The 14,011-nt window shown below is 39.1% G+C and overlaps 1 protein-coding gene across 6 annotated transcripts in view; it reads left to right on the top strand.

The window, feature by feature from the left end:
• Window positions 1–12,306, top strand: part of NR1H4 (nuclear receptor subfamily 1 group H member 4) — a 76,626-nt gene extending 64,320 nt beyond the window's left edge. For all 6 annotated transcript variants that reach the window (XM_078449556.2, XM_060656643.3, XM_060656644.3 and 3 more), the window contains 2 exons: window positions 7,805–7,918; window positions 9,322–12,306. In XM_078449556.2, coding sequence (XP_078305682.2) covers window positions 7,805–7,918; window positions 9,322–9,560 — 353 coding nt within the window. In that variant the 3' untranslated portion in view covers window positions 9,561–12,306. The remainder of the gene's footprint in view (window positions 1–7,804; window positions 7,919–9,321) is intronic.
• The last annotated feature ends 1,705 nt before the right edge of the window (window positions 12,307–14,011 follow it).

Consider the following 14,011-nt stretch of genomic DNA (forward strand, 5'->3'; position numbering starts at 1 on the left):
GTATTCTTGTATCACACATACACACCCCTCTGCTTTATTTTTTTTCCCAGTCAAAACTTGGAAGATAATTAGGAAATGAAAGACATTTACATTCAAAATAACTGAAAATAGCAGAGTTAATTCTATCAAATAGTTTTTCTCTCAAGGAATATTTCTGATTTTAAAATAATTTATAAATTACATACCTCTTTTTTTTTTTTAAGGCAAAACAAGAAACAGGAGTGCAAACAAACTTTTTTTTTTTTTACAACTTTGCACTTTTCCACAGTAGTCTTTGTCTTTAAGTTAGAAAATAGCCCCCCCTTGTGACCAAAAATCAGCTAATTGGGCAAAAGAGCAAAAAACAAAACTTTAAGCAAGTCTCCAGAGAGGAGGAGGCAGGAAATCAAGAAAAGACTGCCCCTTCAGAATGATGTTAGTGTTACATTTCTTAGGTTAGAAATTGCTGGTTCGTAAACACTTAAAATACCCCTTTGTTGATGGTGCTGTGGTTAATTCTGATTATTAACTCTAATTCCAAAAGCAGATTTATATTTGATCTATCCTGTAGGAAATTTATTTTTATAACATTCTATTTCTTACATTTATAATGTATATTCACTGTTGGCTTGTAGAACATGTACAATATGAACAATCATAACCAACATCTTTACTTTTTTTTTTTTTTTCCTGAAAACTATTAACAATAATGAGGTCGCTAATGAAGGTAGCATTTTTGGTAGGTTAATGGGGATTTAGAAAGACAAAATAGATGGGCGCCTGGGTGGCTCAGTCGGTTAAGCATCCAACTTCAGCTCAGATCACGACCTCATAGTTCGTAGGTTTGAGCCTCGCGTTGGGCTCTGTGCTGACTGCTCAGAGCCTGGAGCCTGCTTCAGATTCTGTGTCTCCCTCTCTCTCTCTGCCCCTCCCCTGCTTACTCTCTGTCTTTCAAAAATAAATAAACATTAAAAAAATTAAAAAAAAGAAAGACAAAATAGAAAATTAGGTAGTTAAAGATAATTTCTAAAATTTAAATATTTTCAAATCAGCTGCCTTTAATATTATCCCTATATCCTTGTAAACTATTTTTAAAAATAGCAGAATCATGAATTACTATTTTGGGTAGCCAGATATGATGAGCGTAGTCCCTGAATGCTGAAGAAAGCCTAAAGACTGCCATTTTTCTTTTTTAAAGTGAAATAGAACACCCTTGCCAAGAAAATATAGATGTAGTTAAGCTTTAACACCTAGAAAAATACTGAAGCAAATCTCTGATCGGCCAATTTGGATTCATCTCTAGGAAAGTGCAGAATATAAAAACAAAACAAAAATGTAGCTTTGTAAACACAAAAGTACATGAGCTTAATCTAACTAAAATTAAGATGAACTGAGATTAAAATGAACTACTGAAGTAAAATTAATCCAATTTCCTGAATAACAATAATAGTTATTATTAGTATTTGCTCTAACATTTATTGAGGGTTTATTATTAACCAGGCATTATGCTAAGCACTCCACGCATATTATCTCATACAATATAACAGCTTCTTATTGTTATAATTCACATTTCACAAATGAAGAAATTGAGGTTTATGGAGTTTAAGTTCTGTGACTAAGATCAAATCATACGTCAAATTTCAAACTCAGAGCTGGCTCACTAACTCTTAACCTCTATGTTTGTTGGAAACCAGGACTGGTATTCCCAGGATCACATACTTCACCTTCTACATTTTTAAGTTGTATCTAATTCAGTGATGGGTATTTGGATCAATCTGTAAAAGCTGGAATCTTCCACATGATGTAATACCCAAATTGCTTAACAAAGACACTGTTGTTAAGAGAGCCCACTGGGTAGATTAAAGAATCAAAAGTCAAAGGAGGGAGAAAAGTGTGGCATTTTGACTAAAGAGAGGAAGACTAGGGATTCAGTTTGGGAAGACTCTTTAGATTATTCTCAAGGTAAGGATTTAGACTTTCTGATTCTATGAAGCAGAATATTAGATGATAATTATGCTCTTTAGCATCTGGAATCCAAATGTATTCTAGTTTGGTTTGACCAAAGCTGTATGTCTCTAGGTCTGCTTCAGGATGGGATACAGCATTCTATTTTAGTGTGGAACAATTCAGGGAATCTCAACCTCATTTTAATTCATCCATAAGTCGTATCAGTCTCCCCCACCCCCTGCCCACCCATGGTCTTTTTTCTTTTTCCTCTTCCTCCTCCTTTTCCTCTTCCTCCTCCTTTTCCTCTTCTTCCTCTTCCTTTCCTCTTCATTCTCCTTCTTCTCCTCCTCCCCCAATCCTTCCCTCCTTCTCCTCCTTCCCCTTCTTCCCTTCCCTTTCCCTTCTTCCTCCTCCCACCCTCTCCTTCTTCTTCTTCTTTTTTTCTGTCTCTGTAATTCCCCTGTCAAAACTTTTCTGGAATGGAGTCATGCACAGGAACAGGCACCTAGTTAATACTTGTTGAATGAGTGGAGGAAGTGACACAAAAGAGCCTTAAATTATGAAGAGTTACATCTAGATAAAGGAGACAGAGGATATTCCAGCTAGAATATCTTGAGCAGTGTGGGGGTGCCTAGGGGGCTCAGTCAGTTAAGCAACTGGCTCTCAATCTTGGCTCAAGTCAAGGTCTTACAGTTTGTGGGCCCTGCGTTGGACTATCAGTGCAGAATCTGCTTGGGATTCTCTCATTCCCTCTCTCTTTGCCCTTCCCCTTCATGTGTGCTCTCTTTCTTCCTCTCAAAATAGATGAACTAAAAAAATTTAAAAACAAAACTGAGCATTATGAATTATTTAGGGAGATCCAAGTGGCTAAACATGGCTGGAGTAAAGGCTGTGTGATAGAAAGGTTGTACAGCTTAGTGACAGCTAAAAGCCAGGACACTGGAGCCTGCTAGCTATCCATGGTTTGAATATTGTTTCCACCAATCATGAGCTGTGGTTCTCTGGGCAAATGAGGTAACCTCACAGCACCTACCTCATGAGGTATTAGGAAGATTAAATGAATTATAGCATAAGAAGTGCTTGGAACAGTGTATAATACATAATGAATACTCAATAAATATGGATCCTACTATTACTACTATTATCAGGTAGGTGAGTAGTGGGTGGGTACAGGTCTTGGAGCTTCCTATGTAAAAAGGAAGAACATTTATGCCAAAAGCCACTGAGAGTTTTTGAAGATTTGTAAAAATTGAGGAGACAGGGTGTGATTTGAATTTTGAGATTCTGGGACCAAACTGAAGACTGAGGAGGCAGTCCGGATGAAAAGAAATAAGGACTGAAACTAAGTCAATTCTAGAGGTTGTGGAGAGGAGAGAGAACACCTAGGGAGAGTTATCATGCTGAATCATAGGACTTGGCACCTAACTGGGTTAGAGAGAGGGCCAAATCTCAGTTGTCAGGCAGGGGAGAGTGTATGGGTAAAGATATGTCACTGAGAATGGGAATATCAGGAAAGAGGTGGATTTGGAGGAAGATGAGGAGTTTAGTTCTGTACATGGTATCTTTGGTTTTAGACATGTAAGTTTGAAGAGAACAGCCAAGTACCAATGCCCTAGTAGGCACTGGAACTGAGAAGAATCTTAGCCAATGTATTAAGTCAAGATGTTTATACTTCTGGGCTTAAGAACAGTAATTTTTTTTTATTGATTATTTAAGATGCTACCTATACCTTAATTACAGTTTGTCACAAACTTTGACTCTGGAGTTCTCTCTTGTCCAGCAAGACAGCAGACACAGAATTGAATACAAGAGAGGCTAATGTTCGGGAGGAGACAAGAGCCCCGAGTAAGGGTCCTTGCTCCATATTTATTAGGATCAGAAGGCTTACAAACGTGATGGATGTGCAAAAAGAGATAATAAAACAGTGATCATTAACTCAAGTGTGTGAGAGAAAGGGGTTTTCAAAGATATGTGGTATTAGGGATTTCAGTCAATACAAAACAGAATTGCAGCACCGAGCAGACGGCTGTTTACTGCAGGTGCCAGGTGCCATGTCTGTTTACCTTAACTTGTCTAGGGGATAAGACAGATGGAGGATGCTATCTCAGGGTTAACAAGGCATTTATGTGTGTGTGTGTGTGTGTGTGTGTGTGTGTGTGTGTGTGTATGTATGTATGTATGTATTTATTTATTTATTTATTTATTTTTGTTTTTACTGATTAGCTCCAGGTAATTTTGCCTTGCTGTGGAGGTCTTTTTTTTTATTAAATATAATTTATTGTCAAATTGGTTTCCATACAACACCCAGTGCTCATCCCTACAGGTGCCCTCCTAAATGCCCATAACCCACTTTCCCTTCTCCCCCACCCCCCCATCAACCCTCAGTTTGGTCTCAGTATTTAAGAGTCTCTTATGGTTTGCCTCCCTCCCTCTCTGTAACTTTTTTTTTCCCCTTCCCCTCCCCCATGGTCTTCTGTTAAGTTTCTCAGGATCCACATAAGAGTGAAAACATATTGTATCTGTCTTTCTCTGCCTGACTTATTTCACTTAGCCTAATACCCTCCAGTTCCATCCAGGTTGCTACAAATGGCCAGATTTCATTTTTCTCACTTCCAAGTAGTATTCCATTGTATATATAAACCACAACTTCTTTATCCATTCATCAGTTGATGGACATTTAGGCTCCTTCCATAATTTGGCTATTGTTGAAAGTGCTGCTACAAACATTGGGGGTACAAGTGCCCCTATGCATCAGCACTCCTGTATCCCTTGGGTAAATTCCTAGCAGTGTTATTGCTGGGTCATAGGGTAGGTCTATTTTTAATTTTTTGAGGAATCTCCACCCTATTTTCCAGAGTGGCTGCACCAGTTTGCATGCCCACCAACAGTGCAAGAGGGTTCCCGTTTCTCCACATCCTCTCCAGCATCTATAGTCTCCTGATTTGTTCATTTCAGCCACTCTGACTGGCGTGAGGTGGTGTCTCAGTGTGGTTTTGATTTGTATTTCCCTGATGATGAGTGACGTTGAGCATCTTTTCATGTGTCTGTTGGCCATCTGGATGTCTCCTTTAGAAAAGTGTCTATTCATGTCTTCTGCCTATTTCTTCACTGGATTATTTGTTTTTCGGGTGTGGAGTTTGGTAAGTTCTTTATAGATTTTGGATACTAGCCCTTTATCTGATGTGTCATTTGCAAATATCTTTTCCCATTCTGTCAGTTGCCTTTTAGTTTTGTTGATTGTTTCCTTTGCAGTGCAGAGCTTTTTATCTTCATGAGGTCCCAATAGTTCATGTTTGCTTTTAATTCCCTTGCCTTTGGAGATGTGTCGAGTAAGAAATTGCTGCGACTGAGGTCAAAGAGGTTTTTTCCTGCTTTTTCCTCTAGGGTTTTGATGGCTTCCTGTCCCACACTCAGGTCCTTCATCCATTTTGAGTTTATTTTTGTGAATGGTGTAAGAAAGTGGTCTAGTTTCATTCTTCTGCATGTTGCTGTCCAATTCTCCCAGCACCATTTGTTAAAGAGACTGTCTTTTTTCCATTGGATATTCTTTCCTGCTTTGTCAAAGATTAGTTGACCATACATTTGTGAGTCCAATTCTGGGGTCTCTGTTCTATTCCATTGGTCTATGTGTCTGTTTTTGTGCCAATACCATGCTCTCTTGATGATTACAGCTTTGTAGTAGAGGCTAAAGTCTGGGATTGTGATGCCTTCCATTTTGGTTTTCTTCTTCAAGATTACTTTGGCTATTTGGGGTCTTTTGTGGTTCCATATAAATTTTAGGATTGTTTGTTCTAGCCTCGAGAAGAATGCTGGTGCAATTTTGATTGGAATTGCATTGAATGTGTAGATTGCTTTGGGTAGTATTGACATTTTGACAGTATTTATTCTTCCAATCCATGAGCATGGAATGTTTTTCCATTTCTTTGTATCTTCTTCAATTTCCTTCATAAGCTTTCTATAGTTTTCAGCATACAGATCTTTTACATGTTTGGTTAGGTTTTATTCCTAGGTATTTTATGCTTCTTGGTGCAATTGTGAATGGGATCAGTTTCTTTATTTCTCTTTCTGTTGCTTCATTATTGGTGTATAAAAATGCAACCGATTTCTATACATTAATTTTGTACCCTGCCACTTTGCTGAATTCATGTATCAGTTCTAGCAGACTTTTGGTGGAGTCTTTCAGGTTTTCCATGTAGAATATCATGTTGTCTGTGAAAAGTGAAAGTTTGACTTCATCTGTGCTAATTTTGATGCCTTTGATTTCATTTGCCTATTTAGACAAACCAATAACCAGGGTAACCAGCCTCGAGGAGGGAAGAGATAAGGAGGAAAAATGGTGGGGAGAATATATTTGTATATCCAGAATTGACCTGGAATTAATCCAGGCAATGCTGCAGCACTGGTCTAGAGGAGCTGTCCATCTGGTTAAACAGGGTCTGTCTTGCTCCAGTAGATACACAGTTACCCAGTGTGGAGGGGCATGGTTTGGTTTGGTGTAGTCTGGTCCTGCCTCCACTGTGGGGCCCTCGGATGATCCCTGAAGCTCTGCCTTGGTGGTGGTGGTGGGGGGAATGGCGATCCCCCAGTCTCTTCTCCATGGACCCGGTAGACTCCGTTTGAGTCATCCTCACTGTGCCATGGGCCCAGACGGGGCTGTCCTTCTCGCTCTACCAACTCCCCTGACCCTGGACTTGGCTGGGAATCAAAGACCCACTCCATGCGCTCTGACACTGGGGAAGCGCCTCTCTGTGTGGCACAATATGTGGTCTTAGTTGGCTTTGTCTGTGCCGCAGCACTTCAGGGAGGGTTGCCTTCTACTGCGGATTGCCCCGCCAACCTCGCTGGGCCCTGGGGGTGGTGGATGCAGGCAGGCTTTGCCTTTTCCCACAGTGCTCCTGAGAGGGGGCCACTTTCTCCTACTGCAGACTGCTCCCCTGATCTACCCCCAAACCCAGGGCTGGCTCCCCTCTTCCCCAGGTGCACAAACAGGGAGCCAGCCGCAGTCTGAAGAAAACCCTGCAGTTAGAGATAGGATCCCTCCTCAGTCCCAGTCCGAGGTTTTTCTCTTGTCCAGATACAGTCCTACACTTCCCCAGCTGCTCTTTCTCTGCCTTTTGTCTCTCCGCAGAAGGGGATCCCTCCCCTCCATGTCTATGTGGCCTGTTTTATCTTCCCCAATTCACAATCACCCACCTATCGTTTCTCAAGTTGTCCCATTTTCTTCCTGGTAGATTCAGTCTCTTTTCCTCCCAGACTGTTGGGGTTCAAAGTCCTTTGGCTTCAGAACTTCTTTGTTTGAGAGATGCGGGATCCCCCTACTTCTCCGCCATGTTGGGCCAGTGGGGCGGAGGTCTTTTTTGCCCTCTTCACCTGTTTACCTATTCTAGGAAGCTTTAGTCCTGTGGAAGCAGATTTCTGCTCTACTCTTTGTTCTACACTGGGCCGCTTTTGCCCTGTGGCCACTTTCTGCTCTAAGCCTTGTTAACCCATTGGTGCAAGCTCAGGGAATTCTTAAGCCTATTCCCCACAATAGATATTAATATTAAAAAGATTAACCATACCCCATCCAGAAAATGGTGAAGTTGGGAGATTCTTTGGGCGATTCAAGAACATTATGATATTTATTGTTGGACAGGAGTGACTAAAATAAAGGCATTGCTGAAATCAAGGACACACAAATCACTGATTAAGTTATATATTGAGGATTTTGTTAACTGACCTTCTTTGCAATGACCTGCCTTTGATTGGACAAATAAAATATAGACATTATTTGTGCATAAATATTAACATGTGCATGTATATATGTTTGTAGTTTCTCACTTTTTAGTCACTCAAAAATTTAACTATGCCTCTGTAATTTTTCATCTTTCCCCCATAGGTATCTCTGATGAGTATATAACACCTATGTTTAGTTTTTATAAAAGTGTTGCAGAATTGAAAATGACTCAAGAAGAGTATGCTCTGCTTACAGCAATTGTTATCCTCTCTCCAGGTAATTTTATTGTCATGTTTTTATCTTTATGCCATTTGTTTATTCTCCTCCCTCTCCAGTATAATAGCAATAAAATTTCTTAAAGAAAAGTGTAGAAGACACAGAGGCATAAAGAAAAAATAAAATGGCCTGTAATTCCACTACTCAAATGGAATCATTGTTAATATTTCAGTGTAGTTCTTCCCAGCTTTTCTTGTAAACATTAAAGTCTTTCATTGAATAATTGAGTTTGGAGCACCTACTATGTACTAAACATGGTTCCAGACAATGGAGGATACAGCAGTAAAGAAACAGGCCAAATATAGCTTCATAGAGCTTGCATCCTAGTAGGATGAGAAAGACAATAAATGAAGAAACAAAAATAACTTTCAGGAGGTGGTAATGGTAAAACAACTATAAAGATGAGGATATAAGGAAGGAAAGTGGCAGCAGAATGTTATAATTGGTGGGCAGGAAAGGCTTTTCTGAGGGATTGAAATTTGAACAGGGAAGTAAAGGAAATTACATCCTTTTTAAACTTACTTTTTTTAAAGTTTATGTATGTATGTAGGTATGTGTGTATGTATGTATTTATTTATTGAGAGAAAGAGACAGAGTACAAGGAGGAGAGCGACGGAGAGAGAAAAATCCCAAGTAGGCTCTGCACTATCAGAGTGGAGATGGAATGACATGGGGCTCAATCTCATGAACTGTGAGATCAGGAGTTGGACGCTTAGCTGACTGAGCCACTCAGGTGCCCCTACATCTTTTTTAACATAATATAGAGCATACTATCTTTTCTTTAAAGTTTATTTTCCCATGTCATTAAAAAATTATATTGGTAAAACTTTGTTGAAATATATGTATCCATCATATTTATCATATTAATGTACAATCACTTACTTAATTGTTACCATGTTTGGGTATTCAGGATGTTTCCAATATTTCAATATTAGCCTTAAAACATTTTTATATATAATATTGAGGCAGAAACTAGTTGTTACTTAATTTTTTTTACCATAAAACTTATAATTAAAAAAGTTTTTGGCCATATATACTAAAGCTACACACACACACACACACACGCACCCTATGACCTAGCAATTCTGCTACTTAGAATACACCCACTAGAAATGATGCTTATATCTACCGTATGAGTTACCTTTGGGGGCATGGATTAAAAGGAGAATTTAGAGAGGCTTCTGTGGTGGGCCAGTAGGTGTTCTATATCTTGATCTAGTTGTGATTACATGAATATATACGTGTGTGTGTGTGAAAATTCATCAAGTTGAATACGTTATTTGTACATTTAGAAGTGCACATTTGTAATTTACGTTGCAAGAAAGTTACCATTGCTATTATTATGCCAAATGAATACTTTTCCACTTTTTTATTTTGTCATCTTATTTTAAACTTCAAAACAGACAGACAATACATAAAGGACAGAGAGGCAGTAGAGAAGCTTCAGGAACCACTGCTTGATGTGCTACAAAAGCTGTGCAAGATTTATCAGCCTGAAAATCCCCAACACTTTGCCTGTCTCCTGGGTCGACTGACTGAGTTGCGGACATTCAATCATCACCATGCCGAGATGCTGATGTCTTGGAGAGTAAATGACCACAAATTCACCCCACTTCTCTGTGAAATCTGGGATGTGCAGTGATGAGCATTGCAGGAGCAACAGCATCTAGTGATTTATTTTCCTTATAATATAAATCTGATGTATAACTTTCTTTTATTTCATTTGTACCTGGTTTCACACAAGAATTTTGATGAATATTTATGCAGTAATTATGTAACTTCTACCATTGTAAATATGAAGCTAGATAGGATTACTTTCTTTACATTGTATTTTACATGGCTTCAGGGATTCTTTCACTCTAAGTGGCATGCCCTGTTTGCCTAATCAAACTGATCATTCTTCACTTCTATCTTTTGAAATAGGGAAAATTTCATTTTGCTCTTTATCTTACCTTGTTGCATATATTTTATAAAAGAGTTGTGTTCAATTTTGGCAATAAACTGAGCATAATGGCAACAGGCTTTTCTTCCAGAACAAAATTTGAAAAATATACAAACTCATTTCTTTAAATGGTCAATGACATCATATGGGGCCCTGGGGTGGGGTGATGGATAAACTCGCACAGCACAAATGGTGTTCTTCTAATCCTTGAAGAAGCCCTGGTGAATATTCATTTATTTGTAATAGCCCTCAGATTATTTCATTTGAAGTTCAAAGAGATAGCACACAGAAAAGTTAATGATTCTCACATGAAGTATTCCCTCAAGCAAACCCTTTCCACAATTAGGGTCTTGAAGCAGTATTTACAAATCCAGAGTATGCAGATAACTCCAGTGATGGAATATTCCCTTTTCTCTCTTAAAAGTACTCACTATTGGCTTCAGTGCGTATAATCAATCTTTTTTTTTTTTTTTTTTTTTTGGTTTGTTTTGTTTTGCTTTTGGAAAACACTCCTACAGCTGGGTGCACAGCTGTTGTATGCTTCCCCCAGAGCAGGAATTCCTTCATTTCCTTCATTCATTGTTATACTGTTGCATTCTTCTCCCCATTATCCTTTGGTGAACACAATAAAACACTTCTATAAGTAATGGGCTTATATCTCCCTTTCTCCTGAAGTCAGTCAAAATGAAGCTTTGCTTAGCATGCAAAAGGTTTTTTGTATTCAAATATTAGAGCAACCCTGAAGTCCTAAGCATAGTGGAAAGAGGAATGGGTTGGGGCTAGTACTAGTTGGATTCCACTTGCTGCAACTTGAATCCCCATTAAGTAAAGATCCCTACAGGGACAAAGTAACTTCCAGGAGGGGTTTATAAAGAAGTGCAGAGGCAAGTTTTATGGGCTCACTGGGCAAGTCTTATGGAGGTGGGATTTCCCTTGGGCTTGGAAAGATAGCCAGGACTTCCATGGATCAGGGTGAAAGGGAGGAGGATTAAAGTGGAAGGGGTGGCAGGAACAAAAGCAAAGTGTAGGGAGTTGTGCAGATGTTAAAAAGCACAAGTAATCTGGGGAGAGATCTAGAGTGCACAACCCTTCTTGAGCCTCGGTTTCCCCATTGTGAAATGAAGATACCAGCCCCTACCATCTCAAGGGATTTAGTTCCCGAATGAAAAGCAAGTGGGAAGTTGCAGGCTCACCAAGGAAGAGGGCTGGTAGAGAAAGGATACTTAAGATAGAGAAGTAAATTTCTGAATGCGTGAAAGATGAGATCCAGTTTAGGAAAGGAGAGTGGTTTGGTGTTTCTAGATCACAAGGCATCTGTACGGAAGGTGGTGAGAAATGAGCTGGAAGGAAGAGAGCTAAGAGTTTCTCCTGTAAGTGTGGATTTATTCACGTAGTTAAGACCTTGTAATGGCAAATAATAATGCTTGTCATGTAGAAAACTAATTGTGATACAATAAGAAATACATATTGGCGCTTAGTCCCTGGTTCCTGACACAGAGCTTCTAACACCATTGAAATTTCCTAATAGGGGTGAAAGGAGCATCTTTTGTTATTCATAACAAGCCCCTTTCAACCACACCTGAGTTTATGCTAATAAGGTGATGGGGGGGGGGGTGCTGGAATCTAGGTGCTTCAGAAGGGGAGATGTTTGCTAGAGGAACCAACCTTGTGATTAGAGAGCTGGATCTTTCAACCCCATCCCGATACTCTGAAGTGGGGAGAGGTCAATTACCAGTGGCCAGGGATTTAATCAATCATGCCTGTGTAATGGATGTTCCATAAATATCCCTAAATGATGGGTTTGGAGATTGGGTTGGTGCACACATCAAGGTACTGGGGTACAGAGTGCTGGAGAGAGCATGGAAACACCATGGCCTCTCCCCCACCCCCATACCCAACCCTGTGCCTCTTCCATTTGGCCATTATTGAGTTGTACCCTTTATAAGAAACCAGTAATAGTAAATAAACTGTTTCCAGAGTTCTGTGAGCCATACTAGCAAATTCTCAAAATTGAAGAGGGAGTTCATCAGTGAAGATCTTATTTACAAATAAGTTCGCATTCTGAGGTTCCAGATGGACATGAATTTGGGCGTGGGGGCACACTATTCCACCCACTACATAGATAGAACATTTTAGTATTAATCACAACTGTTGTTATTGTAACATTTTATATCATTGAATTACTTATATATATTTATAATAATATACATTTCTTTAAGATAAGCTTAATGTTGTTTTTAATGTAGTTGGTTCTCAATAGACTATCTGCTGAATAAGTAGTTTAATTGATTGTGAATAAATCAAGACTTCTATTGCCCCCAAATTTTATCCAGTACTTCACATGAGACATAATCCATAGATTGACACCCAAAAATATCAAGACATTAAGTGCAACAGCAGCTGCCACAAAATGCAGAACAAAACAACTAATCAATCAAAACAGAACAAAACAAAACAAAAAAAGCAACAACTACGGTATTTTTAAAAAATTCCAGGGGCTCCTGGGTGGCTCAGTCAGTTAAGCACCTGACTTTGGCTCAGGTCATGATCTCGCAGTTTGTGAGTTCAAGCCCCACGTCGGGCTCTGTGCTGACAGCTCAAAGCCAGGAGCCTGCTTCAGATTCTGTGTCTCCCTCTCTGCCCCTCCCCCACTCACGCTCGGTCTCTCTCTCTCTCTCTCTCTTCAAAAATAAATATTAAAAAAATGAAAAATAAATAAAAATTCTAGTACACCTAACATACAGTGTTATATTAGTTTCAGGTATGCAATATAGTAGTTCAACAATTCTATATATCACTCAGGGCTCATCAAGATAAGTGAACACTTAATCCCCTTCACCTATTTCACCCATTCCCCTACCAACCTCCCTGTGGTAACTGCCAGTTTGTTCTCCGTAGTTAAGAGTCTGTTTTTTGGTTTGTCTCCATTTTTCTCTGTTCATTTTTTTTCTTAAATTCCACAAATGGGTGAAATCATATGGTATTTGTCTCTTCTCTGACTTATTTCACTTAACATTATACTCTCTAGATCCACCCATGTTGTTGCAACTGGCAAGATTTCATTCTTTTTTATGGATAAATAATAGTTCACTGTATATACTTACATATATATACATACATATGTAAGTGTGCATGTGTGTGCTTCTGTGTGTATCACATCTTTATCCATTCGTCTATCGGTGGACACCTGGGCTGCTTCCATAATTTGGCTATTGTAAACAATGTTGCAATAAACATAAGGGTGTGTATATCTTCTCAAATTAGTGTTTTTGTATTCTTTGAGTAAATACCCAGTAGTGGAATTACTGGATCATATGGTAGTTCTATGTTTAATTTTTTGAGGAACCTCCATGATGTTTTCCACAGTGGCTGCACTAGTTTGCATTACCACTAATGGTGCATGAGTTCCTTTTTTTCCACATCCTTGCCAACACTTCTTGTTTCTTGTATTTCTTGTATTTTCTTGTTGTTCTTTGTATTTTTGACTGTAGCCATTCTGACAGGTGTGAGGTGATATCTCATCGTGATTTTGAATTTCTCTGATGATTAGTGATGTTGAGCATCTTTTCATGTGTCTGTGGCCATCTGTATGTCGTCTTTGGAGAAATGTCTGTTCATGTCTTCTATCTTTTAAATTGGATTATTTGAAAAAAATAAATTGGATTATTTGTTTTTGTGGTGTTGAGTTGTATAAGTTCTTTGAATATATATATTTTATTTCAAAGAGAGAGAGAGAGAGTGAAAGTGGGGAGAGGGAAAGAGAGAGAGAAAGACAGAGAGAGAGAATCTTAAGCAGGCACCACGCTTAGTGCAGAGTCTAACTCTGGGCTCAATCCCACGACTCTGGGATCATGACCTGAGCTGAAACTGAGAGTAGGACACTTAACTGACTGAGCCACCAGGCGGCCTGAGTTCTTTATACATTTTAGATACTAACCCTTTATCAGATATGTCATTTGCAAATATCTTCTCCCATTTCATAGGTTGCCTTTCAGTTTTATTGTTTCCTCTGCTGTGCTGATGTAGTCCCAATTTATTTTGCGATTTCCCTTGCCTCAGGAGACATATCTAAAAAAGTGTTGCTATAGCTGATGTCAGAAAAATTACTGCCTGTGTTTTCTTCTAGGGCTCTTGTGGTTTCAGGTCTCACA

Source organism: Panthera onca, chromosome B4 (assembly GCF_046562875.1).
Source record: "Panthera onca isolate mPanOnc1 chromosome B4, mPanOnc1 haplotype 2, whole genome shotgun sequence".
NCBI classification, from domain to species: Eukaryota; Metazoa; Chordata; class Mammalia; order Carnivora; family Felidae; genus Panthera; species Panthera onca.